General features: G+C 38.2%; 1 protein-coding gene across 3 annotated transcripts in view; it reads left to right on the top strand.

Moving 5' to 3' along the window:
- The window catches only part of ATP11A (ATPase phospholipid transporting 11A), a 135950-nt gene extending 122875 nt beyond the window's left edge, over window positions 1-13075 (top strand). The window contains exons 28-30 of one of the 3 annotated variants that reach the window (XM_064440188.1): window positions 1129-1294; window positions 6036-6151; window positions 8771-8901. In XM_064440188.1, coding sequence (XP_064296258.1) covers window positions 1129-1294; window positions 6036-6125 — 256 coding nt within the window. In that variant the 3' untranslated portion in view covers window positions 6126-6151; window positions 8771-8901. Of the gene's footprint in view, window positions 1-1128; window positions 1295-6035; window positions 6152-8770 lie in introns of all 3 variants that reach the window. The other 2 variants (XM_064440195.1, XM_064440179.1) reach the window with 2 other exon arrangements.
- Window positions 13076-14594: the final 1519 nt, after the last annotated feature.

Below are 14594 nucleotides of genomic sequence, written 5' to 3'. Positions count from 1 at the left end.
TTTTGGGAAGGAGATAAAGTTGAAACAGGTTTCAGTTCTTACTATGCCTGGTTGCCATCAGGAACTTGAATTTGTTTTTCTCACCTGTAGAGTGCCCAGTTACAAGGTTATCTTTTCTAACCTCTTCTGCTGGAACTGTTCTACCTTGTATACATAAGTAAACATTTTGAGAGAAAGCAGAGCCTAACGGTTGCATAGTCATTTGAAGTAAGGTTTTGTATTTCAGTGTGTCCTTTGCAAATGAGTAACCACCTGTCAACTCCTTGGATATTCAGTAGTCTCTTCTTTTTTTCAGTAAGATTAGATCTCAGTTTCTTCCGCATCAATATGATTAGGTTGCAGAAGTGACATTTTCCCTGCTGATGTTTTCCAGCCAGCCTTGCTGTGTATTAGAGATGTGACTATTTACATGCAGCAGTATATTTAACTTAACTACCTTTTTAGAATGGGAAGACTTCTATCAAATTTTAGAATCTATCAGGAAACTGCCCTACTGATAGGAGGGCTTTACACTGCAGTCTTGCTACACACTCTCTGTTGATCTTTGCTGTCAGTAAACGTGGCCTCTGGTTCCCATTGCTGAACAGTGATGGCATTTTAATGACCTGACAATTGCCATGGAGATACAGGGAAACATGGAAGTGAAGGCAGTGAAAGTAGGGGCAGATTAAAATGTGGTAATAGGTTAGGGAGCGTAATATGAAACTGTCAGAGATGCATAGGGGAGCTTGAGGAGTATGAAAAAAAGGTGTGGTGAATGAGCTGAGGATACATACAAGTGAGTGTGTGATGGGAAAGAGGAGGGAAGTGATGGGTGGGACACTGAGAAGAAAGGTGGTAAATATCTGGGGCAAGATAAGGAGTAGAGGGAAGAGCATGAACAGGATAGGAATGTAACTTAGTTTATCTTCACAAAGGAGAGGCAGCATGGGAGGGAGGATAGCCTAGTATTTCCTGCAGCATGGAAGACAAGAGGAGAGTAGTAGGAAAACTGGGATGGATGACTTCCCATAAATGGGGAAGTTGAACCTGAAGTATTTCATCACTGTCATAATTTTTACATTTAACATTGCCAGTATTTATTTTGTGTATTGAAGTGTAATATCTATTTACTCTTTTTCCTACTAGGCCTTTTCTCAATTATCAGAGGATGTATTATGTGTTCATGCAAATGCTGTCTAGTGGTCCTGCGTGGCTGGGTATAATTCTGCTCATAACTGTCAGCCTTCTTCCAGATGTTCTCAAGAAGGTCTTATGCAGACAGTTGTGGCCTACAGCAACAGAAAGAATCCAGGTAAAAATATTTTTCATTGTCAAAGTTAGTTTTTTGTATGACAAGTCTTGTAATAATTAGACCACTTTTAAGCTTAAAGACAAGATTAGAACAGAGGCTCCCACCTGTGGTGTATAACACTGGTTGTATACCAGCCACTTCTGAGTGGTACAGTGAAAGAAGCAGCTGATTATTTACATGGTGGCATTTACCTGATCCCTGGGGCAGCCCCTGTGCCTCCCTACCAGCAACCACAGGAGATCAGCTGGCGAGGATGGTGGGAGGCAGGTATATGGGTCAACATGATTCCTAGTTTGAGGACATAAGAAGGGTATCTTGGTCAGGGTAGGTAGGAGGCACGTAACAACAGCCTGGACAGCAGTTGTTCCTGCTGTTGTGAAGTATTCAGAGGCCCTGCCCACACCCCTAAATTGAAGTAATTATCTTTCAGACCAAGTCATTCTGCTGCATAAATAAAACTCTCATGTAGACATTTTAGCATTTACCATGCAAGCTGAGCGTAGTTATCTAAAATGGAAAACCAGCTAAAATAAGCTAAGTTCAAAATAAAACCAGTAGGAAGGGAGCATGCGATTTGATTGAAATACCCTTTAAAGTAGGGATTTGCAGTTGCAACACTATACCAAGGGACTCTACAACTGCATGTGTGTTTTGAATTAATCCAGAATTTATACACTTAAAATAAATGCGATGAATATAAGTATGTTGGTAAGGGGTATGTAGTAAACTCATGCCAACATTCATGTTGTGTGATCTGTGGAATATAATATTTCCTTACCAAACTATTCTGTACTAATGCTGTGCCTGTTACAAAACCACCTCTCTTTAAACTTATTTGTATTCTATTAATAATTATTTCCTCTTTTATATTTCAAATTACATTTTGCCAGTTATGATACATTATCTTTACATAAATGTGCCTTGCTGTGCCAATGGGAAGAGTATTTTAAAATCATTGGCACCTCTTTTCTGATAAGCCCTAAAGGAGAAACTGTTGTGTAACTAATACTTGGTCTTCTGGGGCTGAAAGGGAAGCCAGTTTCTTTGAGGTGCATGGTACTATTCTGGAGCCATCAAACCAGCCCTGATAGAAAATTTTACCGGTATTTTTGACCCCAACACACTTTGATATATGTTAGAAGGTGAAGGACAGGTAGAGATGGTGAACCTGAAACTTAATGTTATTGCCCTTGCCCTTTTCAGCCCATCAGCCACCACTGGTAGGTTAAAATAATGAGTTTCCAGCAACGGTGTGCGTAGGGATTAGTTAGCATTTTGATGTTCATTTGAGAAGATCTTTGCATTAAGGAGGAAAGGAATAAAGGAACTTCGTTTCCAAGGAAAGTAAAATTTCCCCTTTGGCAAGGGTAAAAAATTCTTCTCTCGTGTCTGCAAAGTAAACCCCCTTGCCATTGTTTTGTACCCCTTGAATATACAGTTGTGAAAAAGGCCCACTTCAGGAGGAGAGGAAAGATTAAAGACCAGCAGAAAAGCATTCCCAGGCAGATAAGCATTTAGTGTTTTGCTGTTTCAATACCTTTAATAGATGTCACTCTACCATATATGCTACTTGTGGAAGAAGTTGATCTCGGTATAGGTTCTGCATGCTTAATTTAAAAGTCTAAAGAGAGATAGTGTGGATGGGTTAATGCAAATAAACAAACTAGCAAACAAAAGCCCCAAGCAGAGGTGTTACTGCATTTCTTACAGACATTCTATGTTAGTGCTGGAAAATGAATCAATTTTAAAGCAGACTTTGGGCTTAACACTGGCAATATTCATTTTTTAATATTTAGTAGAAAATTTTTGACTTTTAACCAGATATATCCCTTGTGTTTCTTCTTCCCTCTCTTTGTTTCTTCCTGTCTTCCAATCTGCTTTGTCTAAATAACTGCTACCTTGCTTTAAACATAAATGATGTGCACGGTTACTTCCTACAATCTTCTGGGGAAATCAGACTAAACATCAGTGCCTTTCTGTTGAGCAGTCCACCATCTTTATGCTTTCTCAGACTTCAAGCAGTCTAAGTTTCTAATGGAACAAAAGGTGACTTTTTTCTGCCTTTCTGCATGCTTGGCCATTTCATTCAAAGGACAGTAAAAAGTTTATCATCAGAAGTTATTTACCGTACTCATTATCTCCATTTCTGATTCACGTCAACTATGTTTTGAAGAATACGTTTTAGTATAGTTTTTTCCTTCTTCTGTTTATCTCAAAGATTCTGTGAATGGTTGTCACAATCCATCACTATCGCTATCATTTTCGTCGCTGTTGTTACTGAATTTTACATAATGTTTCTGCCTCAAGAATCTAGGATTCTTAGGTCCTCATTTTAATTATTGATCTATCTGTAGGTGGATGCATGTCATGCTTGCTTTGCACCTGTGTAAATGGAATAGTTGCCACACAAAGCAGTTAATCCTGATTACGTTGATTTTACTAGTGTAATACAGAAAATGTGGTACTGGAAGCCATTTATGCAATTTTTGGAATATATTAATGTATCTCCTCTGCTGTGATAGAAGAAAACCCAACTTTTTTATTAAGTTATGTCCAGCATGCATTTTGAAACTGAGCTCTATTTTATGAAATCCTGTGCTTTTCCTAGAAAGAAAACAGCTCAAGACCCAGAAATATTTGACATTTCATGTAATAATAAAGTAGAAAAAACACTAGTAAATCTTGGCTTCCCTACAGTCTGCAAGAAAAGTCCTTTTGACTTAATACTAGGAGAGTGTTGGTTTCCATTGCAGGTTTTATATCTTTATTTCTTAACTGGTTAAGACAAAAACATTTTTTTCCCCTTCAAAAATGTAGAGTCAATAAAAATGACCGTAATTATGTAAGTCATGGGGAAAATGCACAAAATTTCTTTTTCACTGTTGAAAATTCTGGGTAAAGTTGGCTTTTAAGTGCCTTAGGATTGGTTTGAATTGAGCTTTTAACCAATTATTTTTAAACTTACTGCATTCCTATAAGCTATATGGCTTTCTTTGTAATAACAGGGTTTCTGGAAGAGTTTAACACAGGACTAGCAGCCACCTTCCAGGTGACTAAATTAGTTCTTCTCAGGCAGTAAGATCTCATAAAGCCTTTGAAGCAATTTTTATGCTTCTGAATTTTTCAGTTACTTGAGCCACTTCACTGTGGTGGGTGATTGTTTACCATCATTACCATTCAGAGGGTTTTAAACATCCCAGATCTAGTTCTGGGGTTTTTTTGAGAGAACTTTTCAGTGTTACATTTTTATATATATATATGTGTGTGTGTGTGTATGTATATGTGTATATATATGTATACACACACATATATATTTTTACACACACACAAATGTATGAATATATGCATACATATATGTACATACAAGTATATGTATGTATATGCATGTGTATTTATATATACACAATGTATGAACTGTTGTCTTTCTTGGGCTAAAACATTAAATCTGCAGAAGCTTTGGAGGAATCTGTTGTCTTTTGGTAATTTTGGTCAAAATCTGCTCATGTCTCATACCTGTCCCGCTGACGCTTTGGCTCAATGAAACAAGCTGAATTTTGTGCTTTAACTGGAAATTTTGCAGCTGTGAGGTTTCTTTCAGCCTTTACTTTTATAAAGCAATAGGGCATTTTTTAAATATATCCAATCTACATTAATTGATTATATTTCCTTTCTCTTTATTCTTCTTTCATTAATAGCAGAAGCTCAGCAACTCTGTTGCGGAAAATACAAATTTACTTTAAATTATCCTCTCTTCATTTTTATAATTGTCACTTTGACAGTGTTTCAGCAATCCCAAATATTTTGTAGCTGAAATACCAGGTGTTTTGGTTCTGAGCTGTAAATAACTTCCATGCTTTCGCCCCTTTTTAAGAGATATTTTTCTTTTTCTCTTTGCTTCTGACTGATGTTTTTTAACTTCACTTTCACTTCAGTCACAAGATCGGCCCATCAGCCTCATTATGAGATCTCTAGCCTTTGCTGCCCTTGGGGAAACCCAAAGTGGTACTTTTGCCTGGGGAAGCCTCTCTAGGGATTCATCATTCTTGTGTTCCTCACTGGGCTTAGCTGCTGTTGAACAACTGCATGGGGCTCTTAGAAAACTGGTCACCAGCAAACCGCTGCCTTTGTCACATGCTGGACTGCTCTTCTCTGGGAAACAAAGAAATGGATCTTGCTGTTGCAGTATTTGAATCCCATGGAAGAAGTTACCTTGGCAACTCCCCTGCCCTCTCTCCCCGTGGTGTTAAGACTAAGCTGTAAGTCAGCCTTCATTAGCACTGGTCCCATCACCCCCGTTTGTAGTGCTCCCTTCAGTGTACAGTTGTTCTGGGGAGTAATGAAGCGGGACGTCCGCTCCTTAATTTGGAATTGATTTGGCCTCGTCGTGTCACGGTGACCTCTCCCATTCAGTACAGGTAATTGTCAGAGGGGCAGGACACACAGCCCGCAGTACTTAGTCATGGTACAGTTTAAGTGCTTTTGAGAGTAATTAAGTATTTTTAACAGAGTTTGAAATGAAATTAAAAACATCCTCAGACTGGCTGAAAGGATTAACCTCAGGATCAAGAAATAGAAGCCTTGTTTTACACTGGATAACCTTTCCTTTTTCAATCTATCAGAAAATCTGTCACTTTTACAGGACTTTGCTACAGTAGTTACATTTCTACCAAATGGTACGATTCATTCACATTTTCCCTCTTGTGTTCAGCAAGAGTCTCACTGTTTTTCCTCATCCTTGCAGAAGAGTATGAGACATAAAACAGCCCTAAATGCACTGGCGAACAGCGATGGGCCACTTCTTGAAGGAAATCTTTCAGCTTCCAAGCCATAATTAGATCAAAGCTAGGTAACAGTACTGTACGTGTTGCCAGTTTGGATTAATTTCTATTGGTGAAATGTGCTATTTACAAATCAACGGTTTCCTCCAGAGTTTTTGATGTACTGTATCAATATTGATACAAAATGATTATGTTTTACTTGGAGAGCCTAGTTTTTGCAAGAGATGTTCCATGCCGCAGGTAAGATCTTTTTGTCTCAGACACTTAATCATGTAAGGCAAAACAATGAATCAATACACCTGTATTAAAGCCCCGTAAATACATTGTGTTATGTATAGGTGTTGTGTGACACTTCTATAAGAACTGCAGTTGTTACTGCAGAGTGTACTCACACTACAGTGTAGAATACATAAAGTCAGAAGTAATCCTCACACATTAGCAGTTTATCCATCATCTCTCATGCTCTTGAATACACATATAGACCAAATGCAGACAGTAAAACAGGAAGATAACCACGCAAGAAGTGAGTTACCTGTGAATAGGACCTTGGGTCAGGATACCGGGGCTGTATTTCTGACGGTTTTTACCATAGTGCTGTGTTCTGTTTAGACCAGCGCGTCGCTGCCTCGGATCAGGAGAGAAGCGTGATAGTCGTGCCAAATACCTGAGACAGCAGCAGGAGCGGTGAGCTCCTAAATCCTCAACATTAGGGCAGCAGAATTAAGTTCCCTGCTTTACATCATCTCCTCGCCATACCACTAACATGTATAAGCAAGAAGGTACACTTTTACTCAGATATATTCCCACCTGGATGCCTTATCTGCTCCAGTCCCTTCATGCTCTCCTGTCCCCAAAAGCAGCACGTGAGGAACTAAGTGAAGGTGCAAAGTACCAATATGTGAAGAGGACAAATGCAATGTAATGTGCTGGTGTAGGCTGTAGGGCTTAAAGGTAGCTGAGAGGTGCTTTTGATGTACTTTTAATGACTGCTAGACAAGTAGTAGTAGAAAACCCCAGCTTTCCTGAGTAGCTTCAGGCATGGCAGATTGAAAGCGGTTGCCTTGGAGCTATGTGTAGAAAAAACCCACAATTTTATTTTTAGAAACATATATGGTACCTAAAATACTTCACTTTCTAGCTGGAAGAATAGGAAAAATAGTTACCATACAGTGTATGACTACTCCCTCCGACATTTCCAAAACAAGATCTGCTCATCTGTTACTGATTATCTACATTTTCCTGTATTAATGCTGGTATTTGGTCTATATGTGTGTTTACAAGAATCCAGGCCTCACTGTTGGTGAGCAGTTTGGTATAGTTTGCTGACTTTTCCAAGAATAACTGTTGTGAGAACTTTCTGATTGCTCTTGGTTATGCAAGAATAGTGTTTCAACCTTGTGATTGGCATTAAAACTGTAATATTAAATCTTAAACTATAAGCTACATCATTAATATTTATTCTGTGATTTTGTTCCTTTTGCTACTGTGTTGATGTTAACAGGGAAGGAGGAAGGGGATGATTAAGAATAAAAGATTAACTGGCTTATATAGTATTCACAGAGAGAGTGATTTATAACATTGATTTGAATCATGCTTGTAATGCATTTATATCTTAAATACTGTCACGTAACCTCCATGCCTCTATACCTGGAAATTATCTGTGCATTTAGTGAATTTATCTCATTTTTCTCACTGGGGAAAGTGCTGTGCTAATTTTCTTCTAGTTTGTGCACGTCTTCCAGGGTCTCATCACGGTACCATGTTGTTTCTGTAGTGCTGAATATTCCTGAGTGGAAGTGCCAACTCTGCCAGAGTGTGGAGTGATTATGTGGTACAGAGAAATTTTACTGGGCAATTAGACCAAGGCAGTATCATGATGTGTAGTATAAACTGCCTGTATAGATGCTACATGTGACCTAAAGCAAGTCTGAAATCAGATACTGCTTAGAAGTACAAAGCAAGTGCATTAAACCTCTGGAACTTTCATCTATTAGCACAAACCAACTGTAAAGAATTCCCTCTCTTTGGAAGTACAGGGCAAAGCACTTGAATCTGTTCTGTCTTAAAATTCCCCATGAGAAATCCTGACTAAATAGTTCAGAGGTAAAAAGGTGTACCAGGAGAGATTGCGAAATGAAGTATAAACCTGATTTAAAACAATTCAACTTGAAAGTAGTTGTCCTCGGAGTCATATGTCCTCTAAAAAGCCCATTGGACACAAGAGGAAAATTTTTCACCATGAGGACAGTCACCCATTGGAATAATCTCCCCAGGGAAGGGGTTGACTCGGCCATGTTGGGCACTTTCAGGAGTCGTCTGGACAGGGTGCTGGGCCATCTCGCCTAGACTCTGCTCTTCCCAGAAAGGTTGGACTGGATGATCCCTGAGGTCCCTTCCAACCTGTGATCCTGTGATTCATTATCAGGTTTAGAGATTATATGTAAAATTACGCTTGGTCCTGTAAGTCTTAATATAAAACTAACCATGTTGAAAGCGGTTGATTGCTCAACAACATGAGGGGTTGTACCTTTACATGAACCAAAATAGCCAGAGTGGTGATCTAGTGAAAGGCATTGTTACGCCAAGGGCGCAATGCCCCTATGAAAGAACACAGTTGTAGACATTTAGCTCTGAAATAATCTATTTACTGTGTATTTGTTTTTTGTTTTGTTGTGGTTTTTTTTTCCCCTTTTAACAGAATGCATCCAGGCACTGTCGGGAGCACATGTCGGAATTCACACCTCTTGCCTGTCTGAAAAGCCCAAGATACAGGAGCAATGACCACAGCAGTTCCCCAGCAAGAAGGTCTAATTCTCATTCTAAAAAAATTATATTTACGCACTGGAGAGGAGTTGATTATTCAGTACTTCCATCTGTCTTTGGCTATTCAAATAAGCATTGCCGTTCCAGTGCAGGCTACTGCTACAGTGGGTCAGGTTTGGAAACGTCCGTATGACAGAACACCAAGTCAAGCCTTTAAAAACTGTATTTTTGTTTATTTCTTTTTTCAGGAAACAAATAAACATGTCACAGAAATATATTAAACTATACGTGGCTTTTGCTGTCTGAGGTAATGTTCAGACAAACAGGATCAAGAGCTAGAAGTATGAACCCTTCCAGGCCAATAGGCCTCTTTTTATGTTTTGAACTACTGGAGCAATGAACAATCTGCACAGTCTGGTACTGTGAGACTTGGTAGCACTAAAAATTCTCTTCATCCTGTGTCAAGACTTTTGTGCATTTACTGCTTCTGTCATCTTTAGTCATTTTCTTTGTTACTTGAAGTGTATAGTTTCGGTCAGTAACATACATCTTGAGATCAACAGTTTTAATTTTCAGCCAGAAGCAATGACCTCAGTTAACTCCAATGAAAGTCTCCTAAAGCATATTTAACAAGTGCTGTTTCTGATTTTCCTCTGTCCTTTTTCTTTCTTTGCTCTTTCTGTAGAACAAACTGGTGTTTCCTCTGTGCAAATCTGCTTTCAAGAAACACTCTCTAATATTCATTTCCTTGTAAGTGGCCAAATCAGGGCTATGTCTGGTTTTCAGTTAGTTTTCCCCCATAGAAAGATAGGCAAAACAACCCTTGTGTAGAGTTGTGTACATGCTATATGAAGTCAAGCTGGCTGTTAAATAGGTAAATATCACCAATGTTGAACTCTACTCAAAACCAGAATGTAAACATTTTGCCTGAAAGGTCTTTGTGAATTTGTCAAAGATGCACATGACCCTTTGTTCCCACTTCCTATCCCTGTGATAGTCAAATACGTGTAGCAGAAAGTATTATATATTAAGCCTTTTTTGACACTTTTTTTCCTTAAAAGAAGAAGAAAGGCTGTTTTTCCAAATAAGCGTCTTTTACTGTCTGGGTTCATCCTATCGATTTTTATTTTTGGTGGGTTTTTTTGTGTGCGTGTGTCTGGTTAAACGCTGGCTAATCAGCTTGGTAGATGTATTCTAAAGCACACAACTGTTAACTTTTTGCAAGCAAACCACGAGGTGGCACACGGCTGATTACTAACAGTTGAACTATAGTTGTGATATAGAAACTAGTTTGACTGCAAGGATTTCGTTTGAGCTACTTTAAGAATGACAGCCAACTTGCACTTCTGTTTTCTCTGCTACATTTATGTTATTTGTACTAATCCAACTATTAGCTGTGTCCTTGTCTTGTTTCTTTTGTCCAGTGTTTTATTTTGGGGTGCAAAAAGATCTGAAGGGGTAATCTGATTTCATTCAATTTCAGCCTGGTTGTTAGAACTGGTCAACAACCACAGTCATTACATACCTCTGGGAGGACGTTAGCTAAAAATTTATTTCAACTTGAAAACAAAATATTTGGAATCAGAGCTGCGGCCTTTATTGGAAGACTTGGTCAAGACATTGTTAGTTGTCTCTTGAAGGGGCTGGGATGGCAGAGGAAAACTATTTCCCATTTTGTGTTTTAAGCAAACCCAAAGGCAGAATAGTTGACTTACTAATTTACTCTTTAACAAAAGAAAGATCAACTCACTAGGAAATGTTCCTCACAATATTCAGAGTGATTTTCACATCGAACAAACGGTGAAGTATTATTAAAATGCCCCGGGACAAGCAGAGTTTGCAACGCGAATTGTGAACTTTTCAGTATACCAAAGATAAGAGAATTTTAAGAAGTCTAACGGTGAGCACCACAGATGAAGGTGTTTTTACCATTCGACATGTGGCACTTTTCAGTTTCAAAGAATGTCCTCAGAGCAGTAACATTCTGAAATACATACCTATGCGCGTGGATGTGGGTGCGTGTACATATACTTGCCATTGCAGACTTGAATGTTGGTCAGTTAGAACCGTCCCCTACATAAAACACTGGTGTATATATTTTTAAAAAGTTAATATGGGTATAAATTTTATACCAGTAGCAGTGACAAATTTCTTGTGTGTAGTTAACAAATTATTTGTAATGTATTTTTTAGAAAACTTAAAATTGCCTTTGCACTGAAATATTTTTCATACTGTAGCTATTTATAAATCTGGTTTACGCATGCATTTGTTAACACACCATTTCTATTTTTTTTTTAAGTATATGTTTTGAAGGCTTTTTTTATACCTATGAGTTTTGGCCACTTAAATTTAGCCTAGAGTGGAGTTGTGGCTGAATGTTAAAATTCTAATGAATGTCCAGTTAGAAATATAGGTCTATTGCTCTGTCAGTCTCACCCAAACTATCGACGTTTTGTTGGTATTTGTGATAGCGGCGATTAGGGCGCCATACTTCCAGTGCTATACTACTGCTGCTAGCTTTTATTTACTCTGTAAAGCCTCCTGCTTTTTTACTTTACCGAGTTCCATACTTTAGCCTTAAATAAGGAGATTTTTGCTTGATGTTTTTGAAAATGCTGCATTCCTGTTCTGCCGACTAACAAAGCGGTTCATTGCAAACTTCCTGTTGCCCAGCGCTTGGGAGCTATTGACAGCGTTATTCAGGCTGAAACACCTGTATAAGTGCTTGGGAAATGTTTAGTTAAACATGTCATTTTTGGGAGGAGAAAGAATGCTTGAATTTAAGTGGAAGTTTCTGCTTTGGTTTAGCAATACTTTTACCTTTAAAAGTTGGTACTGTTTGTTTGTTTGTTCAAAATAGAGCGTTTAATGGAAAAAAAAATATAACATCAACTCAGTTTCACTCGATGTGCTTTTGCTTCAGTCCCTGTCACTATTGCCCTGCAAACCTAGTCCACTGCAGCAGGTGTTAACTTGGAGTTTCACTGTACATGGATCAGACAACACGAAGATGAAGAAGTAGCAGTTAGATCAACATTAATTAGAATGCTTTATTATGGTTGGGACACTGAAAAGAGACAGATTTTTATGTATTTAAAAAAATAATTAATTAAAGGGGGAAAGTATAAAAATCTATGTAACTTCCTAACTTGCCTTGTTTAAATTGTTGCAGCTTTAACAGCATAGTGTCTCCATAACTGCTTCTATAAATGTCTTGAAACCGGTAAGCACTAACCAAATGTATGTGAAGACTTAGAAAGTATTTCGAGCTTTTCGGCCACTGAAGTTCGTATATTCCTGCAGTGGCTTGTGGCAAAAGACCTCTTTTGTTCCACCATGTACAATAATTGTTTGTTCAGCCACTTAATGGAAAAGCTTACAGTTTACTTTCTTGCTTGCATTAGCCTGTTTGTCTTGACCCAACTGGCTTGCAAATAAAAAAGGAAGAAATGGCTTAACTGAGCAACCGCACTACTTTTCTTTTGGAAGCCAGTGGGATCATTGTGCTCATGCTACTGTCTCTGTTAAAAAAGCTTTAATGGAAATATGTGAAAGTACTATGAAAGTGGAAAAAGTATGTGATTCTACTTTGCAGAATAATCTAAAAATTCAGCTTATAGAGCTTTAATTTTTTACATTATGAAAATTTTAATCTGCGTTGTCTCTGGCAAATTCTGCACTACATACACACCGCATTTTAAATGTCCTTTCATGATCTAATGTAAAGTAGAATCTGCGGAGGTTGCTGTACGGGGGCTGGGGGTAGTTACCTGTGCATTAAACATTAAAGATGTCTGTAGTCATCAGCACCAAATACTGATGCTTATTTTTAATTGTACAATTATAGGTGCATTTATTGGAAAATAAATCAGCCTTCAAATCTAACGTTTAGATTATCCTATACCACTTCATTTATTTGATTTGAAGAGTCAGTGTGTGAATACGTTACTACAAAGTTTCTTTTCCGTGCTATTTTTAACTCTTATTTCTGTAGATAACCAAATATAACTTGTTTATATTCAGTCACATTTTGGATCCTTATGTAGAATATATAAGCAGGAGATATGAATCTGCTTGCAATAAATATAAACATTCAAGACTGGTTTAATTTTGCTCACAGTAATTAAAATAATTCTAGTATGAATATGAGATGGTTTCATATTAGTCTGTAATAAAATGTAAGTAGATGCCAGAAAATGGAATGTGTGTTTGGTTCTGTTATTAAATATGCCTCTAGTCACATTTATTTTCAGAGAGTGTATGTAGAGGCTAAAAAAGCAAGCTAACAAAAAGGGAAATTTGGAGAAAGCTGGCCCGTGAGTGGGGTGCGGGGCTTGGTGCAGAGCAAACAGAAGCCGGGACCAGTCCAGGAGAGCTTTGTTCCTCCTGCACAGACTGGCTAAGCGCTAAACTTCTTTCCAAGCTCAACTCATAAGCTACACGTGAGAAGATCTGGATTTCCTTACAGTTCTGCAGCACGGGGTGCCCAGAGCTATTCCTCCTTTCCTTTGCAATGTTGGCAATTTAAAGGAATTGAATTAAAGGCGAAAACAACGTGCTTTGCCATCTGAATCGGTGGCAGCGGTCACAGATTCTTACAAAAGAGGCCGAGTGTGCAGAAACACCATCATTTTGTTTCATTTGGTGGTACAATATTACAGGACTCTCTGTAGTTCAAAACCGTTACAGACCGTACGGTGCACTGGCGCAGTCAGACGGAAGGTATCCTGCACAGCCTCCAGGGAGCCGCCGCAGCGTTAGCTTAGCTGCCCTCGTCTTCCACTCTGCGGCTACATGGAATGCTTAGGCACCGTGCTTGTTTATCGATTTCGCGCTTCCCATAATAAAGATTTCGGAGTAGTGGGTTTGTATTTATATGAACCTTTTATCCAAACAGCACAAGCGTATTGTACACGTCTCCCTTTTGTACGTCAAGAAATTCTGTGTTTCTACTGAATTGAGCTTCTGGAGAAGTAGTTTGAAGGGGAAAAACACCTTCCATATTTACCTTTTCCCTTTATTCATGTAATACAGAAAAAATGCACAAATTGCAATTAGAAATATTAAATTGAAAGTGTTTTTAAAAAAATAATGTGATGATGCATCTGGATTTCAGGAGGAACACAGTAGCAAGAGGAACAAATTCGTTCATAAGTAGACAACTTTTTATTTTGCATGTAAAAATACGTTTACTCAAAGGAAAACAGTAATTGTTTTCTGTCAGAAATAGCCATAAGTATGTCATGCTTTATGCTTTAAAGACTGTCAGAAACTTGGTGGTTTCTGAAGAGTATTCCAAGTTGAATAGCTTATGTTTTCCTTTAGCTCTTTAAATTATGCTCTTTTAGTAAGTTACATTGTAGAATTAATTGAAAACTCTTTCTTCTGTGAGACTACTATTTTTTTTTCCTGCAATACTGCTGTATAAAATCTTTCCTGAAGTTTATTTTGGTATGAAGTGAGGCAGGCTGGAGACAGACTGAAGTTTCTTGGTTTTCTTTTCTGCATATTCTGATTTCCTCAGGTGATACTCTACAGGAATTTTAAAGTAGTATTTGACCATTCCACTAAGGCTTTGCTGGTGTGTTTCCATTACACGTACTCACAGGTCTTTCCGTTTTAATTTCACGCAAATGCTAAAGCAAAAATCATAGCCATTCAAAGGCTTCATTTACACCGTGAAGTGATAGGACAGGGATAAAACCAAATGCAGCCATTAACTCATTTCATTCTACAGAACAGTTTATCTCCAAATGCCC

This window comes from Phalacrocorax carbo, chromosome 1, assembly GCF_963921805.1.
Source record: "Phalacrocorax carbo chromosome 1, bPhaCar2.1, whole genome shotgun sequence".
NCBI lineage: Eukaryota > Metazoa > Chordata > Aves > Suliformes > Phalacrocoracidae > Phalacrocorax > Phalacrocorax carbo.
Note: the sequence above shows the minus strand (reverse complement) of the source record. Positions and strands in the feature narration are given on the sequence as shown.